Here is a 15381-nt window from a genome sequence, read left to right on the forward strand (position 1 = left end):
GATATCGGATCATAGCGGGTATGATCGTGTTTTATATGTGGGATTTAATTGGATACTCCCAAGGGGAGGAATGTTAGGCTTCTACTTCCAAATCGAGTTATTTCTCTGATAATCTAATTGATATAATTGATGTGATATTTTGACTCAAGTTCTTACTCCGTATATACAAAGGAATTGTAAATATGATCATGTATATTTCTTCTATTTCTTTGACAGATGTATATAAATCTCCTACTCCTATTCTCCTATTTTATTGGGTCCACATCCAAGACATGCACAGCCAGGGAACCTCTCATTCTATTATTGGCATCGGGTCGAATGTGCTCCGTCTCTTCTTTTTCTTCCCTTTCCCCCCTTCGTATTATATGAATCTTAGGTATTACCTAGGTATATTGTATTATATTATTAAATACTAAAATAAGTCAAATAAAATGGGAGGCTCCGATATTTACCTTTTTCTTATTTTTATCATCTCCTGAGCTTCTCCTCTTTGCTTCTTTTTTTTTTTTTGTTTGGATCTCAGCTTAGCCTCATCCATTCCCTAAGGACACCCAAGTTTCCTGTCATTCTTCCAATCCCTCCTGCCGATCCATTCCACCCCCCCCTAATCCTCCTCCCATCACCTGCCAAGTACAACACTTCATTCCTACAGTCCCATGCGGGCTTGAACTTCTCTACCTCCGGGTCGCCTTCCTCCCCGAACAAAAATTATCCTCCAACATCTGTATCAAGGATGTTGTCAGCTCCCGTTAAGTCGGCGAAGCGGATCTCATCTCTGTTTTCGCTGGGTTCCAAAGATCGGGACTCCCAATCCTCGCCCACGTCTTCCCCAGTTTTGAGTTCGGAAAATCCCATCGACAAGCGACGCCGGAGCAGCTCAAAACCCACTCGCCATGTCTCAACCCCTAATGCCGTCTTCTCTTCGGAGCCCAGAACCATGCCCGATAACCTCGATATGGAGAGCCTACCCCCGCCACCTTCACTGCTGGCGGTGAACCAAGATCTGGCAAACAGCGCGCCCAGTTCACCCGTTGGCCGTCCGCAGAGCAGAGGTCGTGATATGAGCAGGCCCTCCAGCTCGGCAGGGTTGGGTATCCCTGGATCGAACCCGGATTCTCGCCCCAGCACACCGTCGAAGCGCAGAAGTTGGATGCCCGGTCGTTCGCGCGCCAGCTCAATGGATAAGCGGCCAACTCCCGCAAGTCCCATGCTTCCGGCTGCTTGGATCGCAGGACTGGACCAAAAGGTCGTTTATGATCTGGGACCATTGTCCAGAGGAGAACGGGTATGCATACGCGAACTCAGTCCGTTTTGAGGTGCTCTAAGTTAATCTTTCTTTTTCGTTACTTTTTAGATCCAGGAACTGTGGAATGAACAAGGTGACACTTATGTGTATCTGTTCCCCCAGAATACCGGCCGCGCTCCATCTTTCAAGGTCGATTCCACCATATTTGCCGAATCCCCCTCCCTCACCTATCTAGCCCGCGGCAACGATGGCAAGAGCGTCCTCGAGCAACCAACCCGAACATTATCACTGAACCCACCAATGTCTCCGCCTATGTCGCCGCTGGACCGTCAGCCCGAAAATGACAACGATAACGACAGTGCGGGAAGCCAAAGAATGGCATTCGAAGATACACCCGAGGAATTACAGGAACTTCATCTTTATCTCCCCATTCCACTGAACTGCGACGTGTCCAACCCGCAAGCAAGGCTCACTTCGGAGGATACAGAAACTCTTCTTTTGTTCCGCAACCTTTTCGCATTCCTGCTCGGCCAATCTTTGATTGCCTCACCCAAGTCATCCACCCTATTCTCCATCTTCATGGACGTGGCGGTCCTTTTGGCCCGTTTCGAGTTCTCAAACTTGGATGCATCCAACTTTGGTGAGACTGCCACCACCAGTTTCAGCAACTACTGTGAAGAATTACGCCTTGCAGATGTCCGCCGAAGCAGGGAGAAGACGATCGAGGCTATCGTCTTGGGTGAGCGTCTGCGCTACTATCCGCTCTATGTCGAGGGCTTTGTCCATGGTGTTGGAAAGCTGGATGAGCTCAAGCAACTGCGGAGCCCTAAATATACCTTCATCCATCCCATCACGCAGAAGCGCATGGAGCGCGCATTCATTGATCTTGACACCCGTCTGCGCGGTCTCTACGGCAAACTCGAGGATTTCGATTTCCCATCTGTTTTCTCGGGTGTCGCCAACTCGACTACCTCGCAGGAAAGCAAGGTGGTGCGCTTCAAGAACTGGAGGACGGGCTTCCAGGAATTCCGCCGCTTTACGATTCAGTACTACCGGCAGAAGTACGGATCGTGGCCCCCCAAGGCTCGGTCGAAGAAGAACGAATTCGAGGAGAACGGACTTAACCGTCTTCTCCTTCTGGATTTGTACCACGACTTCACCGATCTCTACGATTTGATGGTTGACCGCACGTCCCTGACGACGCGTACAATTGATATTTCGGGCGCGGGTAGTGACTCTGCCGATTCGTCTGACCCAAAGCAAATGACCGTTCGTGCCTTGCGACAGGTTCTCTCCGAGTATGACCGTAGCACACCACCAGTGCTTCCTCCCATTCCATTCGACATTCCACAGATGCCTTCGCTGCAGCCCTTGCATCGGAAACCGCTTGACGCCAAGAAGGAGGCCAAGCAAAGCGTCAAGAAGCTCAAGGATTCCGACATCAACGCTGTCCTGATGGGATCTTATACCCGGGAGGCAATGCGACCCACTCCTTTCATTGAGAGCTTCATGCAGTTCGAGCGTCGCTCCGCGCACGGCAGGAATATCAATGACATTACCGATCTCCGATGTGGCCAGTGGATCTTCCTATACTCCGTCATTCAAGCCCTCCCCATGCTGGTGGTGGATGTTCCTGATGTCCACTACAACGAAGGCGTGGAGTATTTCCTCTGCATTGCCCCGCGTGGTGGTGCTCCCTGGATTCAGAACGACACCAAGACTGCTCGCAGCTGGTTCGGAGTTGCAGGTGGTGCAGGTGTTGTTAGCTTGCCGTCTGACGTAGTCATTAACGGCGTGGAAGGTGTATACCGCCGCAGCCATTGCTGGCAAGTCGCCGAGCAGTGGGCCGAGGCGGGCGCTCTTCTCGATCCACCAATGGTGGAAGACGCCGCCTACGACGACGAGGAGTCCTCTATATCATCACCTTACCAGGCCCAGCAATCGTCGGCTGGGTCTTCTTCGGAACCGTACCCGAACCCTATGATGGTCCCCGGTGGGCTCACCCCGCCCCCTCCAGCCATTCCACGAACCCGCTCGCCTGCCGCTGCCCAACGAGCTGAGCATCGCCACTCATTCTACCCTGGATTGGAAGCCTTGCCCCTTCCCGCAGGCATTGCTCCCATCGAGCCTCCCACGCGTCCGATTAGTCGGTTCAACCCGAACATGAGTTTCGACGATATTCTCAAGGAAGTCCCGAAGAAGGACAAGAAGAAGCACTAAATACCATTTGTCTTGTGTCTTTTCTCTACGATTAGATTCTATGACACGAGACGGCCTGCACATTCAGAATACAAACTCGTTTTGTGACTCTGACTTCCATACTCTTGACCGTTTCATTTTTCTGTTGATAGGCGCATTTTGTGACATGAACTACTGGGAGGGATCGGCGATGCACAGGGAAGCGAAAACAAAAGCAAGAACTTTTTAATTCATCGGGGGCAGCATGCATGGAGAAGCACATCATAATTATCAGCATATCGGCATCAGCATCTCCGGAGGAGGGGCTTTTCTTTTTCTTTTCACCTTGTCATTCTAATTTTTCTTTCTGCTTTTCCTCTCTCTTCGCCTCGGATTCCCCCTGTTTCCCGTAGTTTGTGACGCTGGAAGCTGCCCGATAGAAATATAGATTCTAATGTTTGTACAATTCAGTGTACGAGGGTTTATTTACTTTCTGATTGAGTAGTGTTTGTATTTGTAGTGTTGTAGTTATATAGGTACCTAGGTAGCCATTGAGTTGTCCCGGATCCATGGTTCCGGCTTGAGTTACCAAGTTCTTAATTTCTTTGTTTACACCAGCGCTCTATCCGTCTACTCTATTGGACCCGTGGACCTTCCAAGGTTGTCATACCCTGGATTACCTGTACTTTTACAGAAGTGTCCGTCTCTCCAATCAAAGGATTCAGCCAGTCAAACTATAAACCATGCATATGCCGAGGTCAAACCCGCTAAAGCAGGCGATACGAGAGGGATCAGCCACACAGCCTCATTTCCTTTATCGCGTCGGTTACGGAATCCTTCGTGGGAGTAGGGGTCAAGGAAAAGAAGGACCTCCACGCCCGCAGATCCTTCCGGACCGGGGAAAGAGCCATCTCGTGTCGCTTGAGCTTGATTCAAGTCTAGCTTTCAAATTTTGTCTAACCATCCATCCCCAAGTACCTTGTCTTTACCGGAGAAAAACTCGAAGAGCCTCAATAACTCAACCCAAAACGCCGACAATGAATTAATGAACCCTATACACAACTATATATACATACTCTAATTCTTGCAATTCCCCTCATCGCCTCACCTCAATTCACCTCAGCCCACCATGCCACCCTCCCGCTCCAGCATAACGAGCGACAGCCACGAGCGCCTCGAACCACGGCTCCTCCGCGCCGCAGAATCAAACGACATCGACTCCCTCAAAAAGACACTCGCCCTCGCGCAAGAGTACAACCAACTAAACGACAACTTCCTCCGCATCGGATTAATGCGCAGCGCCGAGCGAGCCTGCGTCGCCGCAACAGAATACCTCCTCACCCTCGGCGCGAAAACAGACGTCCCCTCCAATCGCGCCTCACCACTCCTCCGCGCCGTCGAGCGCGACCACTACGAAATCGTCCGTCTCCTCCTCGACCACGGCGCATGTCCCAACTCCGCCGATAAAGAAGGCCGCACGGCCCTCATGACAGCAGCATGGAAGAACCACGCCGATATCCTGCACCTGCTCATCATGCGCGGCGCAGACGTGAAAAAGCGCGATCTGCGCCGTCGGAATGCCTTGCATAACCTCGCTGCTGATAAGGCTTGTCGATGGGGATGGGGGGATGAGGTTGTGGGGTTGTTGTTGAGGACGGAGTGTCCGATTGATGGGCCTGGGGGGCAAGACGAGCTTGGACGTACGCCGTTGCATTGGGCTTGCGCGACGGGGAATTGGAGGTTGGCGGAGATGTTGCTGACGAGGAATGCTGGGGAGGGTGAGGGGGAGGGGCGGACTGGACCCGCGGTGATCGACGCTGTTGAGCTGCGCGGGAAGACTGCGTTGCATGTTGCTACGGCTCATGACCGTGCGGATATCGTGCAGCTGCTGATTGCGCACAAGGCGGCTGTTAATGCTGCTAGTGATGGTGGCTGGACGCCGCTTCATAATGCATGTGATAAGGGGTGTGAGGAGATTGTGCGGATTTTGCTGAGCGAAGGCGCGCATATCAATGCGCAGCTTTTAAATGGAATTACGCCGCTGCATCTTGCTGCGCAGGGTGGTCATACCGCGGTTGTGCAGTGTCTTCTCGAGAGGCCTGATCTAAAGCGTCGGGTTAGGGATAATTTTGGCAGTACGCCGTTTTTGCGCGCGGCGCAGTTCAAGCGGAAGGATATTGTGCTGTTGCTTGCGCCGTTTAACAATGTCGACAGTTTGTCCGATGATGTTAAGGAGGCTTGTTCGGCGTTCGATGCTACTGTTGTTGATTTTGGAAACTTTCATAATGAGAATCGGGTTAAGCGCATGTCGGTGTTTAACCTGCTTTATGGGAGGGATCAGGAGAATCCTAGAAAACAGGCTGTTACCACCGTGCCGCTTGATAGTCGTGTGACCGATTTCCGGTGGATTCACTTACCGGCGAACAATATGGCGTGGGTGGAAGCTCTGCTTACCAAGTCTTTTATTGAGGAGGGAGCCCATGATGTTGATGGGTTCAAGGGGCTGGAGAAGTCTTTCAACTATCAGCACCGGGGTCAGAGAACTCACTCGCACTTCATGCGGCCGTTGTGTCAGAACACGCCGCGAACCATGCTGCGGCGATATGAAGAGGAGACTTCGGAGGAGCCTGTGTCTGATCATGGGCAGGTGAAGGCCATGGATACCGCTGCCCGCAAGCAAAAAGGCACAGGCGGCAAGCCTGACAAGGCGGACTCTTACTTCCACGATGAAGGGGCAGGGTCACATGGGAAAAAGAACAAAAACAACCAGAAGCGTGGCAATGGCAAGTCGGGCAGCGCACCGGGAACCCCCAAGCAGGAGACCAAAGGGAAGTCACCGTGGGGCCAGAGCGAGAAACCGTCGAGGTCATCAACTTTTTGCAAAGATCCTTACCCTCTGGTTTCGGCATGTAACGTCTGCGTGTTCATGCCGTATCTACACTTCGAGACCGCGGAGGGCAGGCAGAAGATGCAGGATGCAATCTCACGGGCGGAAACGCTGGATTTTGTATCCAATGGGATGAAACGAAGGCGCACCAGAGACGAAATGCTCTTCGACGCACATCTATCCTCCTCATCGACCTCCCTCCATGTCCGCCGAACATTGGACCAGTTTTTTTACCCAAATATCGATACCCAGAGCCGTGATCAGGATCAAGTGGTGTACCGGTACCAAACAAAAAGCCCCGGGATGGGAGCAGAACCGAAGATATTCATGGTGGATCAACTGTGGATGTGGGTTCTAGGCACGAATCTGATTGTAACGGCCTTCCCGCAGAGATGGGACCAGCCCAAGAATGACCCCCTTAATGTGCTGGATGGGGTTATTGAGGTTATCAATTCTAAAACCCGAGACCCTGTCAAATCTGTCTATGATCTAGCCATGATAATCACCAATCGATGCTCGGGAGTCTTCGACCGCCACCGCTTGGGCGACGAGGAGTACCAGTTCCTAGATATGTTCGAGTCATCCATTGGTATAGCTACAGACAAAGAGACCGTGCTTTTTAACCAATTCAACCACGCCTCCGGACAGGCATCTGACTGGTTGAAAAGCCACCGGAAGCTGAACGGCTCCTTCAGCTCGCCGCCAAAGTCCTGCAATGGGGCTGACGATAAAGACGAAAGCAGCAACTACTGCGACGAGGACGGCCAGCCACTGTTCGTCGACCGGCTCCTGGACATCGGGCAGGAAACCAATCTCCTGGCGGAGACAAAAGACATCCGAGACGAGCTGAACATGATCCGGACGGTGCTGGAGCATCAGAACAATGTACTTCTTGACTTCCAAGAAGTCATCTGCGAGACGTACCAAGGCCAGCACCGTTCACAGTTTGAGGTCAAGAAACGGTTCAAAGACCAGCAGCGCATGATCGACATGCATTTGAAGGATATCGACCGCATGGATAAGCAGGCTGAGCGAATCTACCACTCCATCACGGATCTACTCGATCTCAAACAGAAACATGCCAATGCCTTTGAAGCCCGCTTTGCGCGTGATCAGGCGGCTGGTACAACCCGCCAGAGCAAGACAATTATGGTCTTCACTATTGTTACTATTGTCTTCCTGCCATTATCGTTTATCGCCTCCATCTTCACGATCAACCTGAAAGAATTCGAGCACTTAAATCTCGGTTATGTGGCAAAGTATACCTTTGGTATTGGATTCGCAATCTCCATCCCACTTGTCTGGGTGGCTCTCACGGTTGATGATATTGGTGGTTTCTTCCGTGTGGGTAGTCGACGATGGCTGTCTAACCGGGGAAAGGTTCCTGCGAAAAGTGAACGGGGTGAGGAAACCCTCCAGGCGTTGGAGATGGAGAAGATGATAAGTTTGTCGCGAATGCGGAGGAGCATCGATGTTGGATACGGCGGTAGTCTGCTACCTGTTTCTACACGCGGCACGGGGGCGTCAAGGCGACCTGATCTCTATGTCGGAGGATTAGGAAATGGCACTGTGCGAAAAAGTTACGATCTGCGGTCTAGTCAGGACTACAGATCACGATAATATGATTTATGGCATGTAACGATCCGATATTTTGTCTTCTAGTTTGTTGTTTTGTGATCTTTGGGCAAAAGTGGATATACCCGTTTCTAGTTATATAGCGCTAAAAGTAATTGAAGTTCTGATGAGAAGTGAGGAAATTTTGACGAGAATTGAAAAGAATGCTTATTAGTAAAGTGCACCAGCCCTAGGAGCCACAACAATTGCTGTCTAGTTTAGCTGCATCACATCTGAATACTCCCGGCTCCCACCTTTCCCATCCCCCAAGATCTCGGCGGGGTGATACACATTCAAAACGGCCATGGCGATCCACATCAACAGTGCATCAAAGATGTACATGAAGACCTCGTGGGTCATGGTGTACCCATCGTAACCCTCTTCGTATTCGATCAAGCGGAACACAGACCGCACCAGAATCAGGAAGCTGACAATATATAGTCCGATCAGGATGGTGAACCAATTGCGCTGTTTCCAGCCATCACCGCGGGTGCGGTCACGATCTGACTGTGATTTGGAGGTAGGTTGACGAGAGATGCGGAAGTGAAACACCGTTGTGACGATCACGAAGAAGCCGAAGAAGAGAAGCTGGACGACAAGGCCACCGATGGTTATGTTTGAGCCCATGTTACGCATGGAGCCTCCTGTGGACATGAGACCGCCGCCTAAGATGAGATGTGATTAGCTTATACATTCCCATTCCATAGCTGGGATATCATCTGATTTGTTGAAAGGGGCTTTACTTACCAGTGCATTGTAAAAGGAATGAAAACACATCACCCGTCACGAAGATCTTCGTCATCCACTTTACTGGCACCATGCTCAGGGGCTCAGCCTGCAGGTAGGTCACTGTTCGCCCCAGGATCATGTAGACTGAGGCCGCGTACAGCGGCGGTGCGAGTAGGATGAACAGGGACTGCATCGCATAAAGTGGGATTCCATAGAAGTTGTCATGCGATGCAGCTCGACAGATGTATCCTATGACCTGGACTGCACGAATTGAGAGTTAGTGGTGCCTCTATACGGTTGAGCATGTAAACAAGCAACTAAACATACATATTCCACCGATCACAAATGGAATGAAGTACCAGCATCGTGACTTGGTGAGCTGATAGCCGTGGTGGGCAGTTGTAGCGCTGAAGAGAATGATGAAGATGACGGCAGCGGGAAGAGAAGGATTGTACCCATATATATTGAGTTGGTCGGACATGTTGAGATGATATGAGTGTTAGGAAGTTTTATTTCATTTATGCTAATTGGGGTAAACAGGACTTTTATATCAACGTGGGCAAGAGCCTTCGAGGGCCATCAGCATAGCCCATACTTAGCCTCTTCGAAACGGGGCTCCTCCGCGATCCACTATAAATTTTAGACGACCTTCTAATTGAATGGATTGATTCGAGCGTTATTCTTATCATTTGGGAAACGTCTGGGCTTTTACGCAGCTTAGACAGACCATGTGGGGGCTTTTCGGTCGAATTCGTTTCCGTCTCCGTTTCCGTATTCGTTTCCGCATCACCGTATCCGCACTCGCATAGGATTCAATGTTTCTCCCCATTTCAACTGTTATATCTGCTTGATAATGGGCCCAAGAAGATCACATCGGAAGTCGCGCAATGGCTGTCCACAATGCAAGGCACGAAAACTAAAAGTACGTCGAATATCCCCTGGGTTTTCAGCTTTTTCTGACCAGCGTAGTGTGATGAGCAATACCCATGTACAAACTGCACCAAACATGCAATTCAATGCTCATTTGTTGAGCGTGGCGTATCAACTCCGACTGGAACTCCATATACTCGGTCAGAGTCATTGGCGCCGCCTTACGTGCCGTCGCCATTGAACATAGAGTCATATCCGGCAACTCCCGCCGGGAACTCGAGAGCTCTGGGTCACGAGCAGCCTAAGGCAGAGAGTAGATCTGGTCTACTACAATTTCTGGCCGACTCGCCAGGCGAAATCCCAGCTTTGAATACGGATGACTGGGCATCGGATCTTGAACTCATGCACCATTACTGCACCGTGACATGCAACGCTCTGACAATCCGCGAAGACTCACGGCATATCTGGCGCGTTGTTGTCCCGGTGGAGGGATATTCCAATAAATATTTGATGCACGGGATACTTGCTATTTCTGCTCTACATCGTGCCTATCTCTTCCCAACCCAGAAGGAGAATAACATCAAGGCGTCCTCCTACCACCAAGCAGCTGCGCTAAAAGAGTTTCGAGAGCTCATTTCCTCCCCAATCGACCCTAGCAACTGGCAGCCTGTTTTCTGCTTTGCTTCTATGATTACGCTATATATATGTGCCACGCGGATCAGACTGGGTGAGGACCGTTGGCCAGCTCCGATATCGAATATGGTGGAGCTCTTTTCCGCCGTCACGGGATTGCAGACTATCATGGAGCCGTGGCTACCCTCTCTGAGGAGAACGCAGCTGGCACCGATTGTAAACTGTGTCTGGATTGAAGATGAAACGCTCATTCCAAGGTGAGATTGGAGTCTTCGCAATCCCAGATCGGGGACATGATAATTGTTGAGCCGAACCGACTGACCCCTTCTCAGCCCAGCGAGCATGCAGCAATCACTGCTTCCTCCGGACATCCATGTTCGGATATCACAACTCCATCAGTTTATTGATGATTACCCATTCCCTCAAATGCAACAAACACAGCCGCGCCAGAACTTGACCGTCTCGGACGAACCACCGCGTCCTCATAACTACCGAACAGACTACAAGAAGTCACTGAAGTTTTTTGAGCACTCGACTCGGCAGATAGAGCTCGCAGGGCCCCACGTGGAGACTGGCATGGTTCTACTGTGGGCATACTCACTTTCCAAACAATTCCGAGATGATATGGAGGCATGCCATCCTGCAGCTCTGGTCATGCTGGGTCATTGGTGTGTGCTTCTTCATACTATTAATGATTCCTGGCTCCTCAAAGGCACTTCACTTCAATTGTTAGAGGAAATTGAGATAAAGATTCATCCCAGCTTCAGGGAGTGGCTGGTATGGCCGAGAAGATGGGTCTTTGGGAAATGACCCCGATCTACCCTGTTTAATAATTTGAAGTTTGATGGGTAATATTGTTACAGAGACTTTGTTCTACAGGGCTTTGCAGCAAGAGCAAAACTGGTATATATTCCTCTCCATGTTGAGCAGCGATTAATTCATCCACGGTAAACAATTTCGAATCGCAGCAAATGAAACAATGGAACGGACATTCGAACTCCTCCTTTCCGATGTTGTCTTTCTCTCCTCAAACTAAGCTAACTACATCAGCTTCAAAGCTGCGCTTCCGAATACCACAATGACGTGCCCACCAGCTCCACAAGCCCTCACAGCTCATGAGAGTCCTCCCCAATAGACAATGGACCCTTTTTGACCATTATAGTAAGGACTTCATATAGCACATCGGCGGCAGCCCTGTAGACAAGTCAGTCTTTGTCATATCTTCCGCTCAAAGGGACCTACATCGTCGACAACTCTGCATTGGTATCGTATGCCGGCGCGACCTCAACGATATCTGCACCAATGAAGTTCAACCCGTCAAGACCACGGATGATTGTTCGCAGTTCGCGCGTGGACCACCCGCCAGTCTCTGGCGTGCCAGTAGCCGGTGCGACTGGATTGTATTCTTAGCAACAGAACAAGCCACAATAGACATCCCCAGAAAAGACCTACAAGCAGGATCCAGAGTATCAATGTCAATAGAGAGGTAAACTGGATTGTCAGTTCCGACGCGGTCTCGAATCTTCTTGATAATACCGTCCGTTCCTAAAACAATCGTGAGCACAAAACGAAGCCAATCGCCAACCAATCGACAAGATAACATACCAATAACATCGATTTCTCTCGCCTCAACAATCTCAAACCCGCAGTACCCATCATTGTCATAATCTGAAGGACCAGACAGTGTCGTACGGATACCGGCATGAATATTAGTATCATTCCTCAACAATCCTTCCATCGCCGCATGGTAGAAGTATGTGCCGTGATTAATAGCTGCAACCTCACTAGGAGAGCCACCGAAGACCTTCGGTTTCCATGAGTCCCTAATCACGTCAGTTATTCGTCCATACTGTAATGCTAAGAGTGCTCACAAATGACTATCAAAATGAATCACCGTCACAGGCCCATATGCCTTATTGATACTCCGCAACAAGGGCAGTGTGATGGTATGATCACCACCGAGAGTAATAACACGAGGAAGGGTCTTGCCAGCACGCGAAAGACCCGGTTTATTCGCGTCAAGGTAAGGCTTACGCATCAGGATGCTGTTGTGTCCTTCTTCGATCTGCCGGATTGCCCAAGCGTTGTCGTATCTATGTGGGGGTTAGTCTCTTGTCTTTTGATCTCCCGTCGCAAGGTAAACATACGATGTAACAGGAACATCGCCACAATCCAAGATCCGCATATCGCTAGTAAACGGGTTCGCCTGCAAAGGCACATTGTAGCCACCACTGAAGGCCAATTTTCGTGAGCTTCCGTCGTGCCATGTGAAAGCATCTCTGCTTTGTAGGGTTGGTACGTACTACAGATTGAGGCGGCGAGAGCCTTGTCTGATACCGCTGGGTCCGAACCGGGCGCCGGGTCTGTAGGAGGTTCCGGTATCGAAGGGGGCACCTGTTTGGTAGAAGTGTGAATAGGGGATTTGTATGATCTTGCTGTAGACCGGCCGGTGTTGACTGACCTAGGAATGCGATGTCGTATTTTTCGGCGTCGCTGGCCAGACATGGGTAATAGGGCAGGCGGCCGAAAGTTGAGATCCCTGAGAATACGGAGTCGGCCTAGTTCGTTTAGTGAGATGGTTTCTCTTGAGTTGAGTTCAAAGGGGTCGTTCACCTGCGTGCCACCATCTCCTGGGAGTGTGTTGTACCAAAGTCCTTGGTGTGGACCAGCAAGCTGGGACTGTCCATGGTCACCATGGGCTGTGGCGAGAGCAGACAGGGCAACAAAGCCGGCGATGGAGGCAATCATTGTGATTTCAAGACCTGGGTTTACGTATAGAAGAATTCGAAAGTATCGAAGTGAATACAAGTTGGTTGACTATGGTAAAACGCAGGGCCTTCCATGATATATGTATGTCATTCCTTCTAAGATATTCCTTACACCCCAGTTTAATTCACCGTATACAGAGCAACAATCAGCGCCATACGATAGTAACCCTCTACCGTTACTGCCCCGATACAGACACGATTGACAAGAACTCGGCAATTCTTACTATCTGCACCCATCAGCTAAACATTGGAGTCAATCTTGAAAATAAAATTGCCACCGCTAGGCAGCGTTTATCCCTCCCGCTCCCAGTAACTTCCCTTTTGAGGAACTGATGGCAGGCTAATAACCGGTTGGTGGGGGATGTGGTGTCAAGGCTTGGCCACGACATACATACAGTATGCAAGGCAAAGCTATTCCATCCCAAAATGGAAGGCCGGGGGAGATGGGAACGGGAGATAAACAGTAGAGTTGGGGAAGATAGGGGATGTATTTCTATTAGTATATGCGATGGCTTATCGGTCGGTCGTCATTGGTGGTTGTCGATCTATAAAAATCCAGCATCTGGTGGGTTGCTTGTCCGACAACGGAGGATAATTCATATGTAGGGTCGTTGGTATAGCATATTGTAACAATGTACTAAATGTAATGCTGGTTATAGTAGAACGGTTAAATAACCTTCAGTAGGACGGTTATTAAACGCGTCTGTGTTGCGAGACTTGGCGTGTAGCGGGAGACGTCGAACAAGACTTGTAAATCAATATACTCAACAATAATTCAATTCAATTCCTATCTAACAAGACCAATCCATGTATAGGTAGACTTATAGCCTAATCGAATATACTCTCCTTCAAATCCCATCCTCCAAAGTCTCATGTACATCCATGCGCTGGAAAGCCTTCTGCACCTCAGTATCCCATCGACTGCGCGCAACAATAATCCACTCAAAGACGCCAACCAAATACAAAGCAATACACTGTCCAACCCACAGACCCTTAAGCCCCCAACCGTGAAACGCAAGCCAGATTCCCAATGGCAATGCGCCACAGTAATAACTCACCAAATTAACCAAGGCACCCACATGCTGCCGTCCCATTCCTCTCAGACTCCCCCACAACTCCCATTAAGCCCATCGGCGATCTGGAAAAGCGCCACATACGGCAAGACCTCAGCTGTGAGACTCACAACACTTGAATCATCATTGAAGATCTTGGCAAATTGGTCTCTCGTGCCAATGAGAACCGCCAGCACAACACCGCCCAAAACCATGCTCAGAACGGCAGAGATATGTGCCGCCCGCGCCGCACCAGTATCGTCCCGTTTTCCTAGTAGGCTACCGACGCGGCCGGATGTCGCTACCCCAATTCCGAAAGGGATCGTATTGAGAACTTGATCGGCTGTCATAATAACACTTTGAGCAGCGAGTGAGACAGTACCCAGACGCCCGGCTGCTAAAGCGACGATCTCAAATGCCCACCATTCTGTTCCAACGTGCACAACGCCCAGAAGAGCGAGTCGTGCAAATGTGTGAAGGTTTTGGAATGCCTCGCAAGACCACCCGCCCCAACACTCTGAGCCGTTGATGAAGCGTGCGTAGAGAACTAGCAATGCAAATGAGAGCCAGTAGCAGAGGCCAGTTGCGAGAGGTGCGCCTAAGAGGCCGATTTCAAATGTGTAGCAGAATAGGAAGTTGAGACCGACGTTTAATGGTAATATAATCAGCAGCACGTATGTTCCAGCTCGCATGATTCCTATACAGTGGTCGTGGTTAGTCCTCGTACCCAAATGAATCCCGTGCAAAAACATGCCTTGAGCTTGAAGATACTTCTTCATAACCTCAAAATAAATATATCCCAGACCCCCAGGAATCAAACAAGTCAAGAACCTTGCGCTATCATGCGAAAGTTGAGGATCCTGTCCAAGAAACAAAAACACCGGTTCTGAAAAAGCCCACAAGACAGCAACGGGTATATAGAAAAGACCCAAGACGAAGAAACCCCGCTGTAGCAGGATTCCCAAATCATGTTTATTAGAGCTTCCTGTGAACGAGGAGGAGGCGAGTGTATCCATAGCCGTGGTACCTCCCAAAGCGATCATCCACGCTGTAACCATCGCGAACATCTGGGAGAATGCACTTGCTGCGAGGTTCTCCGGCGATGAGCGACCGATTATCAAGACCGATACTGTTTGGAGGCTGTTTTGTAGTGTGTAGGCTATGATCACAGGAATTGAGTCTTTCAGCAAGATCCAGAACTCGTCGAGTATGAGAGGTCGTGAGAATGCGCCTTCATTTTCCTCGGAGTTGTTCCATGGTGGCCCACCTTCAATAGGCTTAGAGACGAGGGAAGTATATTCATTCGGTTGGTGGTTTGGGCCTCTGTTGCTGGAGGGGCCGGGCATGGTGATTGAATTGCAACAATATGTGCTTCTTGTGGTAGATCTGACTTTGCCTTCGATA

At 50.1% G+C, this 15381-nt stretch overlaps 6 protein-coding genes across 6 annotated transcripts; 3 read left to right on the plus strand and 3 right to left on the minus strand.

Moving 5' to 3' along the window:
- Window positions 1–733: 733 nt before the first annotated feature.
- On the plus strand, window positions 734–3466 carry N7489_005364 (uncharacterized protein; the record flags this gene model as incomplete). The annotated part of the gene is made up of 2 exons (XM_056711116.1): window positions 734–1285; window positions 1355–3466. 2 exons carry the CDS (start codon window positions 734–736, stop codon window positions 3464–3466), a joined length of 2664 nt encoding a protein of 887 aa, XP_056569537.1.
- A 1087-nt stretch (window positions 3467–4553) lies between these two features.
- Window positions 4554–7931, plus strand: N7489_005365 (ankyrin repeat protein; the record flags this gene model as incomplete). The annotated part of the gene is made up of 1 exon (XM_056711117.1): window positions 4554–7931. One exon carries the CDS (start codon window positions 4554–4556, stop codon window positions 7929–7931), a length of 3378 nt encoding a protein of 1125 aa, XP_056569538.1.
- A 207-nt stretch (window positions 7932–8138) lies between these two features.
- On the minus strand, window positions 8139–9135 carry N7489_005366 (RTA1 domain-containing protein; the record flags this gene model as incomplete). The annotated part of the gene is made up of 3 exons (XM_056711118.1): window positions 8139–8590; window positions 8673–8915; window positions 8982–9135. 3 exons carry the CDS (start codon window positions 9133–9135, stop codon window positions 8139–8141), a joined length of 849 nt encoding a protein of 282 aa, XP_056569539.1.
- Window positions 9136–9507: 372 nt separating this feature from the next.
- N7489_005367 (Zn(II)2Cys6 transcription factor domain-containing protein) lies at window positions 9508–10967 on the plus strand (the record flags this gene model as incomplete). Its single annotated transcript, XM_056711119.1, has 3 exons — window positions 9508–9576; window positions 9624–10414; window positions 10490–10967. 3 exons carry the CDS (start codon window positions 9508–9510, stop codon window positions 10965–10967), a joined length of 1338 nt encoding a protein of 445 aa, XP_056569540.1.
- A 296-nt stretch (window positions 10968–11263) lies between these two features.
- Window positions 11264–12905, minus strand: N7489_005368 (agmatinase; the record flags this gene model as incomplete). The annotated part of the gene is made up of 9 exons (XM_056711120.1): window positions 11264–11351; window positions 11400–11550; window positions 11610–11702; window positions 11763–11980; window positions 12029–12250; window positions 12305–12388; window positions 12461–12551; window positions 12619–12715; window positions 12771–12905. The coding sequence occupies 9 exons, from the start codon at window positions 12903–12905 to the stop codon at window positions 11264–11266; spliced, it is 1179 nt and encodes a 392-aa protein (XP_056569541.1).
- A 1119-nt stretch (window positions 12906–14024) lies between these two features.
- On the minus strand, window positions 14025–15323 carry N7489_005369 (MATE family efflux transporter; the record flags this gene model as incomplete). Its single annotated transcript, XM_056711121.1, has 1 exon — window positions 14025–15323. The coding sequence occupies one exon, from the start codon at window positions 15321–15323 to the stop codon at window positions 14025–14027; it is 1299 nt and encodes a 432-aa protein (XP_056569542.1).
- Window positions 15324–15381: the final 58 nt, after the last annotated feature.

This window comes from Penicillium chrysogenum (assembly GCF_028827035.1).
Source record: "Penicillium chrysogenum strain IBT 35668 chromosome Unknown utg000002l_segment0_segment0, whole genome shotgun sequence".
NCBI lineage: Eukaryota > Fungi > Ascomycota > Eurotiomycetes > Eurotiales > Aspergillaceae > Penicillium > Penicillium chrysogenum.